The 26,188-nt window shown below is 52.1% G+C and overlaps 1 protein-coding gene across 1 annotated transcript in view; it reads right to left on the bottom strand.

Annotated features, from left to right (window-relative positions):
* The window catches only part of snd1 (staphylococcal nuclease and tudor domain containing 1), a 113,349-nt gene that overhangs the window by 31,361 nt on the left and 55,800 nt on the right, over positions 1–26,188 (bottom strand). The window contains exon 17 of the mRNA XM_040172875.2: positions 9,601–9,789. Within this exon, the coding sequence (XP_040028809.1) occupies positions 9,601–9,789 (189 nt within the window). The remainder of the gene's footprint in view (positions 1–9,600; positions 9,790–26,188) is intronic.

Genomic DNA, 26,188 nt, shown 5'->3' with positions numbered 1-26,188 from the left:
AAGAGGAAGCAAACGCAGAGGTATGAAGAGGAGGGGCTGATGAAGGGTGGGATTAAGGGAACAGGAAGAGACGCAGGCTGGCAGAGAGTGACAGGGAGGTTAATACGGATCGGGCGATGGCGGGGAGCGACGGCGGCGAGTGGAAGGAGGAAGGGAGGAGAGGCGGATGCAGAAAGTGGGGCCAGGCGGGTGGGGAGGGGGGGGCTATGGCAATCTTACATCACAGGTAAAGCTCCTCAAATCTCACGGGTTTGTGAAGTGATTCCATGATGTAGCGCCGCCCTTGTGAGGAGCTGCTCTCCCGATCTGAGGCGCCGGCGAGCTGATCGGCGTCCTCAGAGGCCACATTAAGGAACAAATACAGGGGGGGGGGGGGGGGGGGGGCATCGAAGGTCTGCCGTCTCCATCCCAAGGCACTGAAGGCGTTTTTTTGGGGTCTATTTTGTAAACTTCCCAAATGACCCCACTAAATATCTTCCTCTTCCCCTGTCGGGAATCGTGGTTCATTCCAGATTCTGCGGTGGCAACTTGCTCCCCCGAGTCACACATTAGAAACCATGAAGAACGCGTCGGCGGGAGACCCACTGACACGTAGATGAAGCTGCGGAAATAAGCTAGAAAGGGGAAGTGGGAAAGAAAGCTTTAAAGAGAGAGGCACAGCAGCGGGAATCGGAAGTGCAGCGATGACGAGAGCCGGTTTATGTAACCGTCTCTCCCTGAGGCGTATGAATATATATATATATTTATTTATATGAAAGAGAGAGACAGACTCTGCAAATTGCACAAAAACACTGAACCAGCAGAGTGGTCCCATTCTCTAGATGTATAGTTGGCCCGCAGAAACCACTATGAGGCGGAAACACGGCGGCGGTGGACTGACCTAAATTACCGGCGGAACATTCCAGAATTCATCAAGGAATTATCTCCACCCGGCATCTCTGGAGAAAGATGTGCCGGAGACAAGGAGGCGACGGAGGAGGGCATCCGCTGAGCTATTTCAGGTTGCCTGTCCGCCCCGTTAATGAAACCTTCCACCCGGTTGGTCGGACTGATTAGGCCCGCCACACCTCTAATGGTCAGACAAAGGCCAACCCCCCCACCGGCTGGAGAAGGCACGAATAAAAAGCAACGCACAAGCCCTCGCTAAGAATATCCCCTCAAAATTTAGTGGTGGTATCAGCTGAATCATTAAAAATGAAATGTATTACCTTGAAATGACATGCTGAGGGTTTCAAAATGAAAAAAAATCCAATTATTTTGTTATTTCAAACAATGGATGGAATAATCTTGAAATAATCCTAACAACCCTCCCGAGCCCACAGTTCTCCCCGCTCCCTTTTGTTCATCCGTCTATTCTTCCAAGGTTGACAGCCCGTGGAAAAGAAGGGACCCATCCGTTTTCTATTAAGGGCCCCGGTTTCTTCTTCCAGCGTTAACGTTGAACGCCTTTTCCCGCAAAGCTGCCCGCGATCTGCAGAGCGCTCCCCGTTTTGTGACTTAACTAGAGTCACGAGAGGCCAGTAACGCCACTAAAACGCTAAAACCGGGGCCGACGGGTCCGGCCCTCTGCGGTCGGTGTGGCTCGCATCGCCCACCTGCTGGGCAGCGGGACCGCCGGAACAGAGGATGCGGGGGGAACAAAAGAGGGCGGGCCATCATTACCCAGAGGGCACCGGGCAACACTTGCCAATGCGCATAGCATTTTCCTTCTGGAGATAAAGGCCCCGGAGAGCAGGAGAGGTAAGGGGACAATAGTTAATAGGATGCCTAATTCAGCTGCTTGAAGTGTAAAAAGGAAGGGAGGGGTGAGACAACTAAAGGAGCGGTTGAATTAGGGACAATCAGAGTAGAGAGAGTCTGGAATGACACTCCAGTAGATACTGGAGCGCGGGCGGGAAGAAGAGGAACGAGAGTCAGCAGAGAGGCTGTCATGAGGCGAACAGAGAGAAGAAAAAAAACAGGAGGAGCGGCGCTGGCTGCTCGACCGAGACGGCTCTGCCGGTGAGCGGGGGGCTCCGTCTGTGAGCAGGTAATAAAGGGAACCGATGAGGCGTTCGCATCCACACCGGCTCTAAGCTCCTTTCTCCCCACTCGGGCTCAGAGTAGACGGACCTGGTCACAGAACAAGTGGGTGACAGCGGGACAGGGGTGACGGGGGGGACGGAGGGGGCGATGCCAGTGAGGTCGGTCCTTAACGTCTTTGAAGCAGGAGCATAGTTTGAAGGTCACAACTGGCAGAGAGAGCAAATGGTGCCCCCGAGGAGGAAATATTTAGCATTTCATTACACGGCAGAGGGGGAGTAGGAAGAAGGGAGGGGGGAGGGGGGGAGTCTAGGGAGGGGCATATTAAGCGTAGTAAAGTGTGGCCCCGAGCAGGGGCCCTAAAACACGTCAAAGTGCGGTTAAACGACGATGGCTCTCTATGCGTTGAGCCCCGAATCAACCAGAGGACTCCTGAAGCTGGGGGTTCTAACAGCATCTGGAAATAGATGAGATGGGGGGGTGTTTGGGGGGTAGATGTCATCACTGCTTGTAGCCGTAATGGATGTTCACATGAACGGCGTTGGAGGTTCGTCGGTGCCAAGCTGCTGCAAGGGTACAGGAATGTCAGCGGCTCTATCCGTCGCATCCCCAGTAACCGTAACCATCGCTTAAAGGAGATGCAAGGAATGTATAATCAGCAAAATAGCCCTTTTCATTCAAGTGAAAAACTTGTTTACCGGCTGATGAGAATTTGAGGTCGGGACCGATGGGAACCTCGTCACTTGTCAAGTGACCGCGGGGGCTGGTGTTACGATTCGGGGCTCACTGCCTGAACGCCACGCACGCACTCCACCGGACGCAGGGAGCAGTGAGCCACAACCGATCCTCAGCAAACAGAGTGGAAAAGTGCCTCCTTATAGTGTCCCAGGAGGGAAGGGGGGGGGGCGACAACAGCACAACAACCAAAAAAACTAAAAGAAAGAAGGAAGAGGAGAAAGAGCAAATAATCGGCGCTCGCACTTCGAAACGATGGAGATGAAATTGGGGCAGAGGACAGAGAGAGAGAGAGGGGAAAGGAAAAAAAACACCAGCCCCAAGACATAAGAGGCAGGGGGACGTGGAGGGGGGTTGGGGCACCTGGGGGCTTGTGTTTTCTAGTGCAGGTGGCGGAGCTGAGCATGTGTTAATCGGGCCAAAATGTGACGCGCCGCGTCTTATCACATTATGCTCCGTGCCAGCGCTTCACCTCCTCTCACGGCCCGAGTGAATGGGTGGGGTTTTTGGGGTCAGATGCGGTGGAGGGGGGGGTTAGGAGGAGGGGTCTGAGTTTTTCTGCACTGATGAACCGAAGGCAGCCGCAAACCTGCCCCCGAGGACCTCTGCTAAGAGCCCGCAAAGAATCCCGTGCATGACTGGAGAAGGGAAAGCACAAAGCCAAGGACACACAGACGAGCGCATATCAACACGTGCGCAGGATCATATCCATAACATGCGCGCACACACACACACACACACACACACACCAAAAAGGGCCACTTCCTGCGTATGTGCTTCATCAAGTAGATTATTTCATCCGAGGGTGTGCACGCTGCTCGGGGATCGTCCCGATGTCCTTGCGGCCGGGTTGCGGTTTGCAGGCAACACTGCAACTCGTGTGAATGTATAATTCAGGGGGGGAGAAGTGGCAGGGGGGGCGAGGGGGGGCTTCTCACGCAGTTGTTCAGGGTGCATGCGTCAGTCTGCAGGTGACGGCCGTGTGCACCAACGCTCGCCTGTTGAGGGAGCGCGAGGGCGGATGGAGACGCGGGGGCCGGATGTTTGCATGCGTGTCCACGAGACTGCGAGTGGAGCTGACAGACTGCTGAATTTGCAACTTGGAACCGAGGGAAGAGGATGAATTGGGGGGGTGGGCAGAGAGGGGTAGGGGGTTGGGGTGTAAATAGCACACATGACTGGGCCCACTGATCTCTTCCTGTCTTTCCGTCTCCCTGCCTCAGGGCACTGGGGGTCCAGCAGGCCGTCCGCAGTAGGCAGGGGGGGGGTGTCGGGGGTCGTCACAGGAGAGAATGTGTACGCCTGTGCATCTGCACGTGCGGGCCGCCCCCCCCCCCGCCGCCATCTGCAGCCAAGTTGGTTTGCACGGGTCACCCATCCCATTGTGCCCCCCCACCACTGCAGGTGGCAATGTCCCCCCGGCAATAGTCAATACGAAAAAGGACTGAACCACAGCAGGATGAGGAACCACCCCCCCCGTGAGTCACCCGGCTGTACCGGCCCCGTACCTCGGGGGAGCAGAGACTCGGGTTAAATCCAAAAAGCCAGCGATGCGTAGGTGATGCACTGCAACTTTTGGCACAGTTTTCGGCATTCATCTGAGGGAGGGCAGTAAAATTACCCCCCCGGCACTCCCCTCCTGCGATGGTGGCGGAGCAAGATGCCGCTACTGAGACTATTTTATTCTCCCATTAGCTGGCTGGTAGTTTAAAAAGGGGCCTGTGCACACGGCTGACACTTTAATGCAGTGTATAACTAAACCCTGCCATTAGAGGAACAATACTCGTAAAGACTGGGACAAAGCTACAGCCGTTACATTTTCTTTACTTATACATGCAGAGCGTTTGTTACCCTGCCCAGTGACTTGCAGGCACGCAACGCTGGCCTCGTGACATCAGTCTGCAGGAGGCACGCGATGAGTTTGAGGCACCGGGTGGAACAAAGAAAGGAAACGCAATCCTCAAATTGAGAAGAAAGTTTGCCCGACTGTCATTACACTCGACGTTTACTCAGCCTGGTAACGGAGTGTTCCTGAAAGCCCTGCCACAAACACAACGGAGGGCACGCAAAAACAAGCTGAGCACGCCTGTGGCCCTGAAGAAAAACAACCAAAAGCTGCAGAGACGCAAGACATTTTATGAAGTGGAGCGTTCCTCATTATCCAGATCCAACCGGCGGGGGCTCCGTGTCTCGCGCGCAAAGAGGCCAAAGAAGAGCCAGTTTTTAAGGCACGCGTTATCAAAGTAAAAGCTCCAGCATTACGTACTCTAGAAAGGAGGCCGCTTTCATCTACCTGTGGGCCTCATGCTATTAATATTAAGTGACCACATCTATGCTCAATCCTTTCAAACTGAAGCTGGGACATTTCATTTTCCTCCCGGCATGAGGAGGCTTCTTCCGTCGTCACCGCTTCCCTCTCTCTCCCTGGCCCGTTAAGCAAAGACCGCTTTCTGCCGTGGATGACGTGGCCCCCGAGCGCCCGCCCCCCCCGTTGGTTAAATCGCAGGGCCAACGTGACCGCAGTAAGCAAAAGATGGAAGGCTGGAAGACGGGGACGGCGATACAGGTGCAACCTTTCCGTTTGAGCCGCTAACGCCATTAAGGCAGGAATTCTTCTCGAGGCCTGATGCACTTTGCAGGAGAAAAAGCAATAACGGTAATGATCTCATGTTTGCCAAGAAAAAAAACTGAATAAATTCTCTCTGCGGAGTGAGCGCAGCCGGGAACGACGGCGGAATGCCTGAAGTTCAGAGGAGATTATTTGCAGAAGCAGTGACGGGATTCGTCTAAAATAGATAAAGAATGGAGAAACAGTGGGCAGAGACAGGAACGGAGTCAAATTGACTTTATTTCATTTGAAGCCTCCATAGATGAGACACTTTAATAATAATCCCCAGTGTTTTCGTTTTTTTTCCCTTGCGGCTGCCACCTGGGAGGGCGAGAAACACCGAGAGGGAAAAGAGAAAGAAAAAAAAAAAGATTGCAACCCCAGAAAGCATTTCAACGGCTCGGGGGGCTTCCGAAAGCACTGAGCGGGGTATTAATAGCAAAACAAGGAAGGCTGCTTGTACGGAACTCTAGGTGGACTATTTACCAGTGTAACAGGAAACGCTCTCACTGCACCAATCAAATGCTTTGCTAAAAGCCCAATTGTCTCGATCCGTTTCCACAGCGTGTTCCCGTTGTGTCCAGGTGTGGGATGTGCTGACTGGCGAGAAGACACCGTTCAGACGGGAGGACGGGGGTCGGGGGGGAGTGGGGAGCCATTTTCTGCACACTCCTTGGTTACACGGCGAGCCGCTCCGCGCCGCAGGCGATTAAAGCAAATTTAACAACTTTGCAACGTACCAATAATCAGACTATGCTTACGATGCTAGTCGGCTAATCACGGCGAATCAAAGCGCTGAGGCGCCCGAGCCACGTGCTTGTGATCCGGCCCTCGGGCGAAGTGACAGTCGAGGCGGCTGAACTTGTGACTGGATTCCACCGAGAAAAAAAGAAAAGAAAGCTAAAACGGGATTATGGGCTTCAATCACGCTCCGCCAAGGACGCGTCACCGGGCTCAATGTCAAAACGATACGGCGATAAGTTCTTTGACGAGTGTCTTTGATGGACGGGTCGAATACATACGGAGCAGCAGCACCGGATCCTCCCGGGGTTGTTTGCTTCTGAGGGATTTGGCCTTTTTTTGTTTTTTTTATTCCTCTCAAAAAGGGCCACCAGTCTCACTCGGACCAGAGCCCGGCCCAAAGAAGGGAACCGTCGTCGGTACGGAAAGAAAAAAAAGAAAAAACACAGAGGCAGCCGAGGGGAACAAGGGCACGACTCGGGGCGTCGGGGAAAGACATTAATCCGGTTAATAAGAAGCCATTCAAAGATGATTAATTTAACGAGCGGCGAGGTTAAAAGGAGACGGCCGTCTGTGAAGCGGGCCGAGCGGGGCCCACGGAAAGAGGGGCGGGGCCGCGCTGAAAGGAAGTGTCTCTCTCCCTCACGCAGAGTGCCTTAAATCTCCTTCAAGTTTCGGTAATTACAGAAGAAAAGAGCCCTCGCTCCACGCGAAGCGCCGTGTGGTTGCTACCGAGGTCCCGTTGTTGGCTCCCCTGTTCATAATTGGAACCGCCGCATTCGCAAGCATGTTTTCGCAGCTATTAAGGCTGTCCACACTTGGAACATCGTATGAACCGCCGAAACGAGCCGCCTCGCATTACAGAGTTGCCTGATATGCAAGAATTCTACCCGTACGAGCATTCATATACACACACACACACACATATATACAGATGTATGTATAATGTGTAGATACACAAACAAGATTGCGCTGCAGAAACATTGCATGAGATTTAAGAAGAGGGCCCGAGCATCGCTTGGCAACAACAGAGTCATCGTTGGCAGAATGTGAACGAAGGTGTCTCTCGGGTCTCGTAGGTGACCCGCGCTGAACGAGAGCGCCCTGAAGGCGTGGCAACACTTTCCCCCAGATTTAAGGTAAACAATGGCTGCGCCGTAAATAAACGTGACGGGAAGGGGGAGGAGAAATAGCGGCGAGCCCGGGGGCCGAGGGCCGGAGCCTTTGAGCGAGCCGCGAGGGCCGCTGCGAAATATTGCATCCGAGAGATGCTGATGCGCGAGATCCAAATCTGCTGAACTCCCGAAAAGCAGGGCGCCTCTTCCAACCCGTCGGAATGCTTCATTTAGAAACACAATCACTTGGTCCCATTGGTCTCATTGTAGCAACATTAAACAAACAAAAAAACAAACAAAAAAACTCACTTGACCTAAGCAGTTTTGCTTCAGGATGCTGGTGCAGAAAAGCCTCGATCCCTGTTGTTGTCCCGGGTCCCTGCTGGACCACCAACGCAAAGTTTTCTTTAATGAGCGCACACACGCACACACACACACACACACACACGCTGCGAGTCCACTTCATTACGACAACCTTGTCTTGTTGCGGGGACGCCTGACGCAGCAGTGCCACTGATGTCTTACATATCCACTGCCGCAGGGCCAGTGAAGAGAGGGCAATGAGAACAGAGGAAGAACGGGCTGGGAGGAGAGGGGGGGGGGCATCTGCCCTACCTAGCCTCAGCATCCTACTCACAAGACAAAGACCAACAGACGACTTCAAAAGGGAAAAACATTTTCTTTTTTCTTCTTTCTCGGGGATGGTCTCTGCGGGTTAATTAGAACACAAAGTCCCGCCTCCTCTGCCTCTGCAGGATGCATCCACGCGCACGCGATGAGCGGTGAATACGTCGGCAAGGCCCAGGGTGACCTCTACCACCTTCACCCAACTATGGCACCACCCCTCGGCCGGGCCTCCCGGGGACCGTTGGCCACTGAGAGAGGGCGGGGCTTATCGCTGCCGGCATCACTATCCGTCATTGGTACGGTGGCAACACGGACCAAGTCTCGTCCTTCCAGCGTTGAGGGAGCGACCCAACCAATGTGTTTACAAGGAGTTACTCAAAGAAAAAGGCACCAGATTGATGCATTTACCCAACACGGCCCCAAAAAAAAACATTGTTTTGTCGGTCCCTTGTGAAAAATGTAACGTTTAATGCTCTCAATGTCACGTCAGTTGTCCCCCCACGGCATGCAAAAAATCTATTTTTCTTTAGGCCCTATATCAAAGTTAGGGATTCTAGCATAGAGACAACACGAGAGGCAACACACTTACCACGGACGTGACAGATTAGAGCGAGGGGGGAAAAAAAGAACACAGCCCCATCTAGGCTCCGGCAATGCATCACGTTTATATGCGGCGGAGAGGCATTTGTGTCTCCTTAAGGACCCAAATAGGTAGAAGCGAGTGGGAGAGAGCGGAAGGAAGAGAGGGCAAAAATAAATACGTTACAGAGATAGAGAGAAAGAGGACAGGGATGACAGCTGGCCGGCCACTTCATGCATCTGGCAGGGGTGACTCGTGGAGCCGTAATGAAAATTCAGGGCGAGATCAGGATCAGTGTGAGAGGCGCCGCCATCCATCAGAGGACTCCCATTGAGGGAAGGAAGCTGCAATGATAACAGGACAATCTGGGGCTATATCTCTCCTCCGGTAGCTTTGAAGGTATTGCCTGCATGATATTAATGCACTGGCTCTTCATTTCTCTGGGTTGAACCGGGCGCATTGAGAGATATTTCACCTCCATATTGATACACACACGCGCGCGCACGCACACAAAAAAGAAAAGCGCTTGGTTTTGTTTTAATGGAAGGCAAAGGTGGCAGCACCACCTGTCTTAATTGGCTGGCAGGCGATTAAGGGGGATGGGCTTTGCCTTTGACAAGGGCAGCGTGTGGGAGCTCCCAAGAGTTGCTCGTTGCCAAAAAGGGAAGCGTCTCGTTGCCGGGGGGCCGCGGAAGGATGCGTTTGTTTTGTTCACACTAGGTCTTCTCCCCAGAGTTCCCGTCCATCGTTACCTCCACTCACGTCCCCCCCCCCCCCCCGTACCGGGATGCGGGAGTCCGTCCTTATCTGGTACCTCGTGGATGCAGGTTCAGATGGTTTTAATATAAAAAAAGGCCAGACAAACATCACAGCATTGCGGCGTGTGCTGCATGACAACAGTTCTCCCACCTACTAAATGGACTAAGCCACCCACAAAGTGGCCGTTTGTGTTTCAATTACAGTTTGTCTTCCATGCTTCCACCGCGATGACGGACGAGAGTAAACCCCTCACGGGGTGAAGTGAATAAACAAAACAAAACCTACCCATTTAAAAAAACACTTCTGCCCCGAGAAGCAGCGTTCTATACGAATTCAAGCGTTACCGCCAGGAGCAATCGAGCTACCGAGAGCCATTTTGCTGTCCAGCGAGGCCGCTCAAAGTCGAGCCCTACCTTCTCTTTCCTCAGCCGGCACGCGTCCTCGGCCGACACCAGGGTCTTGTAGTAGGCGCTGCGCTCGGCCGTGAAGTGGACCTTGGACAGGGCGCTCTCCACCAGCGCGACCGACAGGTTCACGCCCTCGATGTGCAGCCAGCCGATGAAGTTCCCCGCTTTGTCCATGCTCTCCACCTCGACCTCCACCTGGGCGAATACAGCGGGGGGAGGAAGGAAGGAAGGAAGGGAGGGAAGGAGGCCAAGTTAGTGTTCAGATTCAATTACAGCAATGCAGCGACGGCAGGGGGGGGGACACCACTGTTTTTAAATAAACCCATCAGGGCCCTGTGCGTTGTATTGATGCGACCGACACACACACACACACACACACACACACACACACAGCTGCGTTCCGCTCACATTTGTTGGGCACAAACAGTGTGAAGTCTCATGATCTTCGGGGTCCCGATCGAGGCGCCGCCCCTCGACCCCCACCACCCTCCGTCATTAAAAACTGCGTCGGTGTAAAAACACTGAAGCAAATCCCGGGGAACCGGTGGCTTTCACATTAGTGTGGCGTGTGCATTTCTACATTAATTAAAGACTTTTCTTCCGCGCGATGCAAATCATTCGCAATTAGCGACGGCCGAAGCCGCCGCTGCCGCCGGTTGACAAACGAGGGCAGCGGAACGGCCGACATTTACCACCACGGACTTAGACCAAATTCTGCCTATTCAGGCCAATTATCTATTCATTACATTTTGTTTCATAAGTGATGGACGATCGGGGAGAAAAGGGAAATCAATCGATTTTTCCTTTTTTTTTTTGGTTATCCTGCTCTAAAGCCTCCCGTCAGCGGGAAAGTGAGAGGCCAGGTGCGCCGGGGAGATAGGGGGAAGTCAAGCGATTAAGACTCGGGCTGCTTAGCCCTTCAGCCACGAGGGAAATCTGAGGGGAATTAAGTTTGTAAACTGCTCTGCCTTGTTCCCAACTAAAGTGAAAACGCTTTCATTAACGCACGCATAATCGGCTCTCTTATTAAGCTCAAAACTTGACAACCTCGGCACAGAGCGGCGACACACGCGCATTTCCACTGGCTCGACCCATTAAGCCGCCGGGCGGAGTGGGAAATGGCGGCGAGGGGTTGAAGGTCGCTACGACGGCGACAGAGCCTCGGAGAAAGGAAACTAATGTCTCCTTTTTTTTGTGTCCAAAAGTATACATCATGTGCTTATATAATTACATCAATCGCAGTGAATGAACTCGTCAGCGTTGGTGGTTCCAGGCCATTGGTCTACCCTCACAGGTCCTGATCCAAGTCCGCTCACACCGCATCTGCCTCCGTTTCATCTGCGCTCTTACTCCGCTATCACCCCCGTTTTATCTCTCCTCGTGTCTCTAAGTGCGCAGGCAGGTTACGTAACGAGGCCATTACAGCGCCACTGGTCCTCAGAGCTCCCGAATGTCAAAAACGGGGACGAGAGCAGCGCCTCTGCCGGATTAACACAAGGTGTTGTGAAATGTTACGCAACAATGACAACGCTGGATCCTCGAAGACCCTAAAACTGGGGAGATGCAAACGCCTTTGTCGGCTGGGTGGAAGTCCACTGGGCCACTGGACCACCACCCCCCCGGTCAGCACTCCGCTGGGCAGGTGAGGCCTCGTAAGCACCAAGTAGCTTAGTCGCAGTTCATAGGGGGTGAAAATCACGCACGGCAAAGTCCCATTTGTCTGTTAGCCTCCATATGGCTGATGATTTACAATCCTTGTGTAGAAGCTCACCACATGATCCCACCGAGATGAGAAAGCTATCAAGAGGTCAATGAGATATCCCCGCTCTCTCTCTCTCTCTCGCCCCGCTCCTGTGAACCCATAGGTTTGCTTGAGGAAAATAGAAGTCTCCTGTAACAACTAGATAAATGTGACAAACGTGGCGACCTTGTGGAGAAATCACACGCGGGCCGAGGCCCGTCGATCATGCTTTTTATGGGGTCAGGTGTAAACATGTGACGTGCAGACAGAGAGAGAGAGACGGGTGAAGACATGCTGACGGGAGGGAACGGTTGGGGTTAAATGATTGGAAACAAATATGTTTCTATCATATTCCATCACAGGCCACTTCAAAATGAGAAACACAATTTGCTGCACTGCCAACAGTAATTAATGTGCTAGAAGACATGGGGAAAGTATGTGTGGGGTAAAGTTAACAAGCAGCAGACACACACACACATCTGTGCATATCTGTGTGTTGCATTACACGAACAGACCAATTTGTAGCAAGAAAAGCCAAACTACAAGCAGACCTTTCAGCGTAACCAATTAGTCCGTGGTCCTATTTGTCTTCATAGGACAGCGTCGTAACCAGACTGAAGTCACAAATATATGTAAATGGAAAAGCTTGGGTGACCAATATCTTGAAAGCATCATTAAATGAAGCGAAGCTGGCGTCCCAGCAGGCGTTGGGGGGGAAAGAAGAAACGCGCTAATAGAAAGGCCGAATGGGAATTTGAGGAGAACACTTTAATTCTATGAAAAGAATATCTTCCACAGGCAGATTATGGAGTTAAACTTGGAGGAGCTTTAGACAAAGTCTTTTGGTACAATATGTTGCACTTAACTGGAAAATTTGACTGACAGCAGCTTGTTTATCTAGTGAGAAATCTTTGCCAATAATGTCAACTTGCCCCAATTTAATTATTTCCAATCTAGTTTAGGGGATTTTTTTCTCTGTAAAATATATATTTAAATCAACACTTTCATTAATTATTCTGCCCTTCTTGAGCTTTGCATGTGTTAAGGTTGAATTTAAGGATACAAGATTTTGCAACCCATGAAGAACAAACATCCTTCCCATCTCTTCTTTACTCACACAGGAAAGCTCGCCATCCCTTTTAAAGTGAAGTAGCGCGGGTCACAACGGGGGGAGGACAGGGAGGCCGAGTGGAAGCTGCTTTGAGGAGAGCCCAGATGGCTCCCAGCGGAGGCTTCCTCAGAGCCAAAATGGCTCCCGTCGGAACACAAATGGGCTCGGGGTAATCTCATAAACGCCGGGATTGTGTCGACGCGGTGGACGGAATAGAGAGAGAAGGCAACACACACACACACACACACACACACACACACTCAGCCACGTGCATGCAGGCACTATACACATGTGCAGTCAGTCTCGACTACAAAAAGATAAAGCCATTTGGTACAACTGAAGGGAAACCTGGCCCGGGGGCACGTTTTAAGACCGCGGCACATTTAATTCACTTAGCCGTTTGAAAAAAAAGAAGAAAAAGAGAATAATAAAAAGAATGAGTGCGGTAGGTGACACGTGGTTTCAGAGCCAAAAACTGCACCAGAAGAATTTCAGAAATTGGCAAACTCATTTTAAATACCTGGAGAGAGGGGGTGGGGGGGGATTAAGGGGACCAGGGTGTGTCCACCGTCGCGTCCGGGCAGTCTGACATTTACTGTGGGTCAGAAGCTCAGTTCAGCGCTACGCATCCCCTCACCGGAGGACGGACGGACGGGGGGGGGGGGGGGGCAGTCCACATAATGCGAGGCGCAGTGGGGATTAATCGCCGTCAGCCGACGCATTCCACCATCGATCACAGTAACTCGTTTAAAATCAGAGTTTCGCCGCACATTCCAATTGCTGAGATCACAGTTATCGCCGCGGAGATTTAAGTTCAAATTACCAGTCCTGCTCGTAAAAGCGAGAGGAGAGGCAGAGGCGGGGTTCTCCGGGATGCTGCCGTGTGTGTGTGTGTGTGTGTGTCTGTGTGTGTGCGCGTGTGTGAACGCCGGGAGGACGGACTGGCAGGTGGAGACGTTTTGGCGCTTCTTCATTCATTCTCATTAGCTTCTTTATTGCTACTCTACTCCGCCACTTAGAGTTGGCTCCCTCTAATCTCCGTGTGTGTAAAATCAAAGCAAAGCAAAGCGGACGGGGGAGGGGGGGTGGATCAATAGTTTTTAAGTAGTATAATATTTATGTGGGTCTTCTCGCGCCTGGCGGAGGGAATTTGAGCATTAAAGGGGATTTGGTGCTCATCCCGTTAATGAATTAACGCGTGCTGGTATGAATGCGCCGCACTCGGCCGACACGACGAGCTGCAGAGAGAACCGGGCATCGCTGTTCAATACACGACTGGACACAGGAGCCGCCAATTGGGGAGCAGGGAGACAATCACAAGGGAGGGAGGAAGAACCCCCTGTTGGGAGGGAGGGGGGGGGTGAAGCCAAACCAGGGACACGAGAGGCAGGAAAGTACTAAACAAAACTGCAACAACCCAAACAGCGTGACAGACTCCTTCCTGCAGCCCTTTGCTCAGGCAGCAGAATGAGCCATTCATCAAAGTGAGCCTTGGAGGAGGCTGAGGGAAGGATGTGGAGGTGTGTAGTGTGTGTGTGTGTGTGTGTGTGTGTGTGTGTGTGTTGTGGCAAAGAGATCAAACCTCCTCTCAGCAATGAGTGATCCTAAGCCCTAGATTGGAGGTGCAGAGTGAGGAGAACGATGAGAAAGAGGAAAAACGGGAGCGCAATCAGATAATCGCTCTGCCTTAATTCATATGCCGAGTCTTGCCCATTTAAAAAAAAAAAAGGAGGAGAAAGAAAATCAATGGCCCTGAACACTTAATTCAGAGTCATGAATGTTGCATGAAGAAGACGGCGTGTCCTTTTCGTGGGCACACGTGGATTTAAGGAGAAAACGCTGAGCAGCTTGAAGAGCAGTCTTGCATGAAAACTCCATTTAGGGTTACGAAGCGGCCCCGTCCTACAAAAGACCAACATCTCTCAACACTGCCCCTAATGCCGGCTTAGATGGAATTGGGTTCTTTTTTTTTTTTTTTTCCTCCCTCCAACGTGGACACACAAGAGTTCCTATAAATGATACATCCGAAGCCCCGGAGCGAAACGCACATCCGACGACTCGGATTTCAACCCAGAATCAATATCTGGGCAAGTTGTTTCTGTTGGGCGGCGACGATTAATCAAAGCTTAAATCGCACAGCGAATGAAACTGTCCGGGGCAAAATAAATAAAAACTGACACTACGGAGCAAATGGATGCACTGCCGGCGTGACAGAGTCGCTACAGGCCGCGAGGTAGACATGGAACGCGCTTGGTTGATCGTGTGTGAGAGAGGTAACCCGCGCTCACGCAATGGGGGGGTACATAGCCACACAGCATGTCACCCTCTAAAAAAAAAAAAAAAACTCTGCTCGCAGCCCGTTATCTACGCCGGCGGTCCATTACTGAGGTCCATAAACTGCTGTGGATGGAACATGTCGGCACGCCGTAGTCGGGGAAACTGGGAAGAGGGCGGAAGACGAAAACCGGTGCGAAGTGGCTTAATGTGTCGCTGTGGTACAATTGGGGGGGGAGGCTGTTCCGGAAGGGATCTATAAATATAGATTATTTCTACTTTAAGAGAAAGGGAAAAGAGGAGAGACACAGAAGAATAAATGGTTGAATTAAACCAGCGGCTATGGATCCCTTAATGGCATGGATCGGGGCAGGGATGTAAATAGCGTGTTAATGGGGCCTGTAATTAAAAATAACGTCCTCGCATGCAGGGGGGACGAGAGGCAGGCTGGGTAACCGTTGATCCCCCCCCACACTGCAAAAATGAGGGCAAAAGTGGTCACTGACTATCGAACACATAAAAAAGGGAGGAGAATGGCCACTGAGGAAACGAGATTTCCTTTTCCCTCGACAAACATTTTCTAAGAAACCTGCAGGGCGACTACACAGCATCAGCATCGCGGGGCCCCAAGAGGGAGAGGTGAAGCCTTCCTGTGTGTGTGTGTGTGCGTGTGCGCGCAGCTTTGGCAGCACCGCTAAGCTCCGGGCCGGGGGCTCGACCTCTGGCGCCAATTCCACACTAGGTTGGTCCGTCAGCTAGCGGCTGGGGGAGTCGGGACGGGCGGCTGGTTGCTACCAAAACTAAAAGCATCAAACGACTTAACATACAGCAGTTTAGCGTTAATAAGCGGCATCAATGGTTAACAGGCTGTGACGTGACTGCGGGCAGCGTTTTGCGGACGCCGTTAGGTATCCGCCCGTGTGTGTCAACAAATACATTAATACACACACACATTCAGATGTGCTTGCAGCTACATGGTGGCGTGCGATACAGGGTTCATTCAATATTCATACGCTGCTCATGAATGCTAAACAGGCGGACTTGTTGCCGCAGACTGAGGGCGTCGCACACCAGACGGACCACCGGGTCTTATGGACGAACCACAAACAGAGCCTTCCAATTCCACAGTTATGGAATTCTTTTTAAACTTGCAGGTGCTAAAAACTCCCACACGATGACATAACACGCTCGTCGCTTTGACGTGTGCTGGGGGCCGCCGATGTGCACAATGTGTGCGTCAGTCTGTGTGTATAAATTCCAGCAGCAGAATACCTGAAATGCCGATCGGAAAAAAATCGATCGCTGCGTCTTCAGTCGGAGTAAAACGTTGCAGGAGTTTGAGTGCTTTTAACGGCGTGCACAGCGGACAGGAAGCCGCTCTCGAGGGTGTCGATGTGTGTGTGTGTGTGTGTGTGTGTGTGTGTGTGTGTGTATACACTTGATCAATGTGACTCAGGAGGTTCAATGCATCATCGTCAGCCGCAGGTTGACGTCTTGACGGCCGCGGGGCGGGAGGGAGGTCGGCTGGCTGCTCTAATGGCCAGGGGGGGGGGGGTCATTAGCGGTCGGTCAGACAAACACGATCTCCGTCATTACACCCGCCCGCCTTCCCATTAATGAGGTTTTTTTCTTTTATCAATAGATAATTGATGTTTGCCCTGCATCAGCGCTCTGACAGGGCAGGTGTCTGCGGAGAAGCGGGCGAAAAGCCCGGCCGAATCGCGTCTTGATGCACTTCAGGTCGGCACGGGCGACATCGCCGCGGCCTTTCTGAATGCGTTACCACAGACGGGCCCTCGCAGGCGCTTTTCGAGCCGGGATACAAAAGACGTTGGCTCGATCCGCCAGGTGGTGGCTTATTTTACGCCTAATTTTCAGTGCTCACAGCCCATTTTTTTGGAGCCACATCATCCGTCGTGTTTTACCTCAGAAAGGGGGGCGAGGAAAAAGAAACAAAACAACGAATTATTTGAGCTAGAATTATCCAAATGAGGAAAACTGGGGAGGTGCACAGGGAGCGCGGCCACTCACGGGAGGGCTTTGAAAGAATTATGATCCTTCACGGGGAAGCAGTGGGAGAAAAGATGGAGCGAGAGAGAGAGAGAGAGAGAGAGAAAGCAGAGGTCAAATGTGAGTCGATCAGAGCGGTTGTCCTCTGCAAATGACCTACAGTAGACTACCAAACTACAGCAATAAATTATAGGGAGATCTCCTGCCGGGGGGCCGAGGGGTGTTTCAGGCCTGCGCCAGGCATTTTAAGTGGCATATTGTCAAAACAAATTTGTCCCCTTTGCTCGTGACACACAATCTGAAACAACTGAATGACTTTGCATCCTTTTATCATCTGATGGCCGTTGGCTCGGGCTGGCTCGTGGACTGGGGGGGGGGGGGGGGGGGACTATCCATTAAAGTCAATGAGCTGAGTGAACTTGTCCATTATCCTCCCCGGATTGCCGGTTGAAATGTATTTTCAGCATTGATCAGACAACTGTAGCCCATTAAATCGTACACGCAAACAAGGTCACGCTGAATCGCATTAAAAAAAAGGGAAATCGACTGTGGCCGCAGCCCGCGGCGACGCCATGATGCTCGCTGACCGCTGTGCACCCGAAAGCCACGACACCTCCCACAATTAGACCTCATGGGCTTCTTTCTGACAAGCGGCGACACAACGGAAGAGGGTCAGAGGCGTCGCGCCATGCCAGACCTCCGGCTCTGTCATGACCGACTACAGGTCACACACCCCCCCCCCCCCCCCCCCCCCCGCCGGATCAATATAGTGTTGATCCTGCAAACGACGCAACGGCCCCCCCATTGGGGTCCCCTCCCACTTCCCTCTGTCGGGAACTCTCAAAAAAGGAAAAAGAAACCTGACGAGTCGGCAAACCTAATCATGCTCAACCTGTAGTTAAATGAGTTTATGGATCCTTTGTAACCCGGATGAGAGAACAGGACTCCTGGTTGGGCCTGGTTATTAAAATCAATAACAGCAATAACCACAATCCATCTCCTCTTCTAAGAGAAGGGGGGCATGGCATTGCGGTCGATGCCTATTGAGCTACATTTGTAATATTACTAATACCACAGAATCGCCCTTAACGGGGCGCAGGAAGCGCGGGAGTTATTGAGCGGCCGCTGAAAAAGCAAATGCCACGTAGCAGCGGCGCGTCATTACCTTTGGACCGCTTTCAGATTAGGTCCGTGCCACCTGGCCGATCGAAAAAAATAAATAAAATTAATTTCGGCTCTGTAATTAGATTTTTTAAAGCATCCCCCCCCCCCCCCCCACGAAGCTGGCGGGGAGTGCTTGGCGGGAGCAATCGAGCCACGTCGGGGACATCCAGGTGGGCTGGGGAGGTGGAGGAGGGGACGAAGGGGGGGGGGGGGGGTGCGTATGATTGGAGGGGGCATCGAGCCACATTACCTCCCGAAAATGACAGCGTCGCTTTCCTTCAGATCCGTTTTGCAAAGACACCTCGCAGCGCATGACCAATAAAGCCGGGGCCATTATTGGTGCAATCGCTGAGCAGCGCGGCGGCGAGGAGGAGGAGCCGACTTGTCAGCTCGCTCGCTGGCATTCCGGGTGGCGACGTGTAAATGCGCTTTGTTCAACATCTGCACAGTGATGTCCACCGCACGAGCTTTTATCAATCAATTTAAGACTTCATAATGGAATTTTAAATATTCATGCCTCTGTGGCGGCGCGGGACAAAAAGACCGGCGGAGTCTGGCGAAGGACGCGGGAGGCTTTATTCTATCGGGTTTGCTTTGATTCAAAAGGAGAGTTCGGTTCAGCCCGCCAAATGAGGCGCACGGACATGAAGGTAGCGGAATTGGATTTATTCACCTCTAGCCTGCAGTACTTACTGAAATGTCCACTTACTGTAAAAGACATTTCATTTCAAGTAATACTGCAAAACAAGGATTCTGTCCATGGAGAAATTGTCAGTGTAAAAATTGAAAGAACCTTCCTTAGCGACCGCGAAAAAACATTTCCACACCTCCCGGCACTGGCTGCGTTATTTGGTCTTCGATGACCTCCGGAATGGGGGCGGGGAGGGGTGAAAGAGAGACGGGGACAATCATGGCCAGGCCATCATCATTTGTCTTCCCCCTCCTTTTCCATCCTCTTTCACCGGTTGACACGGCAAATGGCGCAGCCGGCCCGTGTCACTCAAAAAGCCATTTCTGTCCTCGCAGACGCAGCCTGGGCTGACGGAGTGACAGAATGAGGAAGAGGGAGGGAAAGAAAAGGGGGGAGGGGGGAGGAAAAGAGCCAAAAGGGGGCATTTTTCAACATGGCTTTTTATCAATTTCTGCGTGCTTGTCAAAAGGAGAGCCGGTGCCCGGGTTGCCAGGGTGGGCTGGCGAGTTGTTAGAAAAGGGGTTGAAGTCTGAGTGTGGGAAAAGTGGTGGAGAAGAGCCGCCTGAAGAGGCACTCCGTGTTTCTATGAAACTGGTCCGATAGACGGGAGGACATTGCGACTCCTTCTGAATGCACTCAGTCGAGTACAAAAGGCCCCAAAAAGGGGATGGTGGGATATATATATATATATATATATATATATATATACACACACACACACACACACACGTCCTTGAATCCAGGCGGTTGGCCTTCCGTGTGCATCAAGTATGAGGTACTCAAAGAAGAAAATTATAGCCAGGCATATAAAAAAAAAAAAAAAAATCTCACATGTCAACAGGTAGTCAGAGATCATATAATAAGAAATGATGATCCAGCCCCCGGTGAGCAGCCTCGTATGACGAATCGCCCCATAATCATCCTTCCATTTTGAGCAATCCAATTCAACCCCTCGGCAAGTTCAATCTCACAAGACGGCAACTGGCGATCAACAAATGAGATTGCGGATTGAGATGGAAAGATGGCAAGAGGTGAGGGGGAGTCAAGCGTTGGCAAATATGATGTGCCCGTTTCCTCTTGTCTGCTGCAGGTCCGTTTCAGTCTAACTGCAATAGTAGCTGCCCATGTGTTGGATTAAAAATAAAGGGGGGGGTGGGGGGGGGGGGGCACTTGAGTTAGCAAGCTCCCCTTCAGGTGCCTGATGCATTACTGAACCACCACTGAGAATAAAAGTTATCTTTTCCAATCCTCCATTGTGAATATTTGGCATTGTTAACAGCTTGAGCTCGTTCTGTTGCCTTGAACTTTGTTTCCCCGCTTTCTCCTTCGATTTGGCGACTGAAAGAAAAGAAACAAGTCAAGAAATATGAAGGGTGGGAGGAGGACGACTGAAACCAGGCCACAGGTGACGAATGAGGTGCAAATTTCCTCCTTCTTCCTCATTCCTCCTCCTCCTCCTCCTCTTTGGGCCCCACAAGACAACGGAAACGCAGATGCTGTTAATCAGCTCTACCTCGGAGACGACGTGCTCCGACTGGAGAATGGGCTCAGAGCTAAAAGAGGGACGATGCGGGACGAACAATGAAGGAGGCAAAGTTGGATTTGGCTCTCCATTCATCACCCCACAGCTTCCTATCACGGGTATGATTTCCCACACAGACAATACATATACTTCAATTTTCCCTCCGACGACAAGATTTAAATGCATTTTCCGTCCCCGGGACAGAAAGGTTTAACGTGTGAACATGATTGAAACAGCTTCTAGTAAAAGCTTTTAAATGACACACATCAAATTAACAGCAGACACACAGAGGAAGAGAACCAACGTCTTTTTCCCCATCAAAGCATCTTTAGGTCTTGTGTCAATTAACCACACACACACACACACACACACACACACACACACACACACACACACACACACACACACACACACACACACACACACACGCTTGTCAGCCGTTTATTGCAGCGCACAGCTGAGATAATAAGAAATGGCAAGTAACAAGAGAAACTAAAACACGGAAGAAGAGCGTGCAGAGCAAGGCCATGGAGACAAAACGCGCCTGGTGAAACGTTTAGTCAGACTAAAGACTGTCGCACTGAAACATTGTCTGCCCGCATTACAACATTAAGGCACGTGAGCCATAACGTGGGCGAGACATGTGTGCCGCACTTAGTGCAGCCGCTGGATGAAGACGTCAGCTTTAGACGTTCGCCCGAATTCGTCTTTGCGCATGTTCGCTAGGAGTGAAACGGGCGTTGCGCCGCGTTCAGCGTATTCCTGCAGACACCCTGCAGCATGTAAACATTTCCCTGCATTATGAAACCCCAGACACGCATCTCATTTGGAACACATGTGACTGTGTTTGAGGAGGGGGGGGGGCGCAGAAACAACAACACGCAAGTTACGAATCCATCTCTGCCGCTGACAGTTATTCTCTCAGTAGTACAAAAAGGGGTTGGGGGGGTTGGGGGGGGGGGCGTTTGTACACAGGCGCTTAAAATCCTACTTTCTTAAGAACTGGAGCGTTGCCGTATACGGGTTTTATTTGTCATAATATTGCACTTTTCCTGTGAAAAGCACAGCACGCCTGTCAGAGCACTACCGGGAACACAGAGCGCCAAAACTGCAGCAGATTGACTTTTTTTCCCCCTTTTAGCATTCTGCTCTGCAAAAGTGAGGGAAAAGTGCTAGCTCCCAAAAAAAAAAAGAAGAAAAAACCGAGTGTGCCCGTTTCCTCCCTGCCACCTCCCCCCGCCGTGCGGATGTACCAGCGGCCGGGACCGTACACGTCATCAGAATCCGATTGCAGAGGCGCGTCGCCGCCCGCTGTGAGCCGGATGTCCGCCCTCCGCCGGTCGCTAATTTCCTCCCCCCTACAGTTTGCTCGGGGCGAGCCGGCCGCGACCCGTTTTAGATGCCCAAAGCTGCGGAGAAGTGCTAACGTGCAAAAAGGGGATTATGGGGGGGAAACGCCACGCTGTGCGTGTGGAAGCGTGTCCCAGACCTGCCAGGAATTAGCAGCAACTTTCACACCAAAGCTAGATGTAGAACGGGGAAAAGCACTTGGGGAGCGGGCTGGGGGGGGGACTCCGGAGAATTCGATCGTACCATCGGGCCTCCCTCGGGGACGGGGAGCGGACAGCGTGGGAGGACGGACTCCGGGAGAAACCGGCTGCTGTGTTATTGACTTCAATTTAGAAAGTGCTGCATGCTGCTCCACTCCCCATCCCGACCCCCACCCTTGCCTACGACATCCGGGATTGCGCTGCTTCAAAAAAACAACAACACACATTTAAGAAGGCTTAAAGGGGTTCGGGTTGGGGGGCTTTTTCAGGTGACCCATATCCCCTTTCCATGACCTCAAAAGTACACTAGTTCCTCACATCACTTCCTCCATCCTGTCCACGGTTGCCATGTCAACATCCTCCACCTTTAGCCCCCCACCCCTTTCTTCCATTGTCACTCACCCATGCTGACCATGGAGCTGTTGCATTGTGGGAGGCCGCAGGTAACATTTGACGCTGCGCTCATGGATTAGACACACTTAGCCTGGCTGCCTCAGATTAGACACACAAAACGCATCTGGCGGAACGCGCACGCCGATAGATGCGCGAGCTAAATGCTGAACTCGCCATAAAGACCCCTTTGAACTTCTGTGCGTCTCGTTATTGTGCTCACATCGGGGAGGGGGGGGCGGTTCATTTGAACGCAGATGAGGCAGAGGGGGCAACTATCGGTTATGAAATCCAAATTGAAAGCATACTAGAGAGAAGAAAAAAAAGGAGCTCCGCTCGCTGCCCACCTCCCATCGGATATCTGGCGCGAGGCAAAGAGAAAACGCAGCGCCAGAGATGAAATGGCTTGGGAACACACAAACACGGCGGCGCACAGCCTCTTCCCCCCCTGCTGGACGGCGGCGCCGTAATCTGGGCGCGGACAGGTGGATTTGGAAACTAAAGATGAAAAGCCGCTCCGTTATTCATCCTCCCGTCCCGGGGTCCGCGCAGTGACCGGCCTCGGTGGGACTAATCCTCCCCTACGCGGAGCTCGGAGGAGATTTTTTGGATTAACAGCTTCGGAGTAATGGCGCGGTTAAAGGCGGTAATTGTGGGGGACGTATGAAGGTCAGGGCCGACGGGAAGCCAGCCGGGAGGAGGTGTGTGTGGGGGGGGGGCGACTTCGAGGGGAGACGTGTGGTTGACAAGCAAACTTTTTCCAGTGCTGCGCGATGACAAAGCGTTTGTTCGTATGCACGACGGGTCGGAATGCCGTTTGATCCAATGAAGAAATTAGAGTAACAACTCGCCAAGAATGCGGTTTGGACCAATCCAGGGGCACATGCCAGCCAAAGAGGGAGGGGGGCGGGGTGGCGTCTAAATGAAGAAAGCATCTTTGCGCCAAAGGAGCCAAAAGTGGAGAAGATTTAGCTGCTCCCCCGGCGGTGAATTACTATGTTTTGAACTTTGCATTGCACGGAGGAAGAGACATCCGTTTCCCACGGCCTGGCGGTTGGCAAGGCAACATTGTGATGAACGCACATACAGGGGGATGCTGCGCGAATCCCAATGAGGCCGGCGGACCAATGACTCCCATTAGCATACATGGGGGGGGAAAGGATAAATCGGAGTGCCACGCGGCTCCTCGCCGGTGATTTACCGGATTTCTTAGTGAAAAATTCCATTCGTCAAAAACAAATAAAAGGTGGCGATAAATGGCGGAAGCCGGGGCGAAGAGAGGCGAATTCATCAGGCAAAATGCCAAATTCAAAGCATCTGCTCCGATCTCGCCATCTTGGCTGGAGCGGATTGGGTTAGCGCCGCTAACCCACTTGTCTTTCTTCTGCTTCCAGCTAACACGGCGCTAGGGCTAATCCCCGCTCTGGCAGCCGGCGTGAACACAGCTCGACATAATAAAGCCCATTAGTCCGGAGACAATGGCTGCTAGCGAAGCTCAAATAGTGACTAACGCGAGGTAAAAAAAAAAAAAAACCTACAACTGAGAGGGGCTCATCTTTTGGTGAGCGTGCCCTCTGTGGCCTTGACCCCACGGAGACCTTGGTTGACAGCGTACGCCGCGTCACTCCTAAAGACAAATGCTGTGTGCACAAACACAATTAACTTGTGACCGCCTGCGAGCAGCAGACACAGTAGAAACACACAAAGGGGGGGGGGGGGGGGGGGGGGAGAAAGAGGGACATAAGACAGAGATAAGAAAAATAACAAAAAGGCGGCGTAAGACAAATGCAAAGGATGGAGAAAATCACAAAAGAAAAAGCGGGCAAGCAGTATGGGGGAGGGGGAGGGGGGGGGGGGGGGGGGTAGCTCATTACCAGAGTCTTGAGTTGAACCAAACCATGTTCATTGCTGGTATAACAGGGTTAAATAACCCGCCATTCGAAATCAAGGTGCCCCCTAAATGCTTTGATTGAAATGTTCCATATCAGTGTGTGTGTGTGTGTGTGTGTGTGTGTGTGCGCGCGCTGTGCAAGGTCAGCGAAAAGCAGACGAAGCCGGTAAATGGATGAAAGGACACAACTCGTCCAACCTGGGCATACGGAAGCCACTAATACACCCTATTATAATCTCTTGATACGCTGGCATGTGATTGGTGTGTGCGGCTCTCTCCGTGTGTAGATGTGTCAGTGTGTGTGTGTGTGTGTGTGTGTGTGTGTGAGAGATGGGAAATGTGATAAACAGAAAAAAAAATCCCTACCGAGCAGTTTAAGCTTTTACTGGGACACTGATAGCTGAGTGTGCATGTGTGTGTGCTTGTGTGTAATACATAATCTCTTGCAGAATTAATTCCTGGATATTGAAATGAAAATGGGAAAGGAAGTGTCTAGAAGCGGGTCCTCTACCTCAAGGTCAGCGCCGTAAAGTTGGTACGTTTCCGTGCGCCTGGACAAGCTGTCGGAAATGTACGCGATCGACTACGCACTGGACACTTGGAGCAGTGGTTCCCAAACACCGGTCCGCTGACCCGTACCGGTCAGTGGGCCATTTGGCACCGGGCCGTGGAATACTTTTTTTTCCTTTTCCTTTTTGTTTCTTTCGCTGTATTTCAAAAAACACATCCGAACAGAAAGCCATGTGTGGACGCCCCCCTCACCCAGCCACCCGCCCCCGCCCCCTCCAAGGGCTTATAACTGTAAATCCTTGATACCGGCGATGGCAGAGGCAATGACATTATCATTAGATCTATCACTCAACCGCACACTCTGAAACCTCCCGATTGTCATTGCTGTTATGCTACACCGCAGGCCCTTCACCGGATGGAACTACTGACACACACACACACCCCAACACGCGCAAAAAGACCCAGGCTGCTGACCTACATGTGACTGGCCGTAGCCCAGATTCGCTCTCGCCCCGGGGGGACGGGCTCTGTAATGTTTGCATATACCCCTCGAACATGCTGGCTGACCAAAGTAGGTCTCGTGGTACCCCGTCCCCCCCTCTCCGGAACGACTCTAGGTGCCATTCGTGGCCTGTTGCATGGGGGGGCGGGGGGGGGTGGTCAGCTTATCACGCCGGCCGTGGTCATGGGGGTCCTGGGAGGTGAGGCCCGACCGACACGCTTCTGGCGAGAGTTCAAACCTCGACAGTCACTCGAAGGTTTGGCATCGTCGCCGCAGTGACCTGAACCCCCAAATTAGATTCTACTTTGAACTAGAAAAAAATAAAAAATAAAATAAAAACGCCGCTGGCTCAGCTCTGTGGTTTCACCTCGATGCCAGCGCGCGGCGGACCATGGGGGGGGGGGAAGCTGGCTGACCATCAAGCAACGCTGGCCGTTCTGGGCTGAGGGATCAAAGAGTAAAGCGAGCGGGTGAACCACTGCTCGGGTCGGCGCAGCGTTACGGAGTTTTGCGGCCCGTGACAGGAGCCCCAACGCAAAGAAACGCCCGACACGACAACAACTGCGGGTGGGAATAGAGAAAAGAAAGAAAAAAAAAAAAAAAACGGAAACAGAAACGGGGAGAAGAGGTGGGGGATTTCGGCGATCGGGAACGCACCGCACACGGCGGCTCGAAACGCAACCTGCAGTCAGTCCGGGTCACCGGCTCGTCAGACGGCGTCCGGAGGTGCTTCACCGACAACGGATCAATGCAACGCCTCCGATGTGAGGGAATCCCTGTGCTAAGTAGGAAGTAGCCCGTCCTCACAAAAGGACTGAAGCCCGTTCACACACCCGCAGTGTGAATGAGTGTAGGAGAAACTGTGTGTGTATAATATAGGAGTTGCCTCTATGTTCCTGTGCCGGTGGGAATAACGTACTGCGCTACAGGCAGTGTGACCTTTTTAAGCAGTCGTGCTTTCTCTCTCTCTCTCTCTCTCTCACGCTTACACGATAGCGCGCGCACACACACATATATACACACACACACACGAGGGAGAGAGTCGCACGACGCCGAGCATCAATTACCCACACTGCTTCCTGGTTTATTGGACGCGAGGCTTGTGGTAATCACCGGAGACGGAGGGGCGACGGGACAGTAGGGGTGCGTTTGTTTCGCCTCTCCTCCTGCGGCAGGATAGGTAAAGAGTGTCTCGTCTCCTCCCGTCCGCCTTCCTGAACATGACCTTTACGGGTGCG

This window comes from Gasterosteus aculeatus, chromosome 4 (genome assembly GCF_964276395.1).
Source record: "Gasterosteus aculeatus chromosome 4, fGasAcu3.hap1.1, whole genome shotgun sequence".
Taxonomy (NCBI): domain Eukaryota; kingdom Metazoa; phylum Chordata; class Actinopteri; order Perciformes; family Gasterosteidae; genus Gasterosteus; species Gasterosteus aculeatus.
Note: the sequence above shows the minus strand (reverse complement) of the source record. Positions and strands in the feature narration are given on the sequence as shown.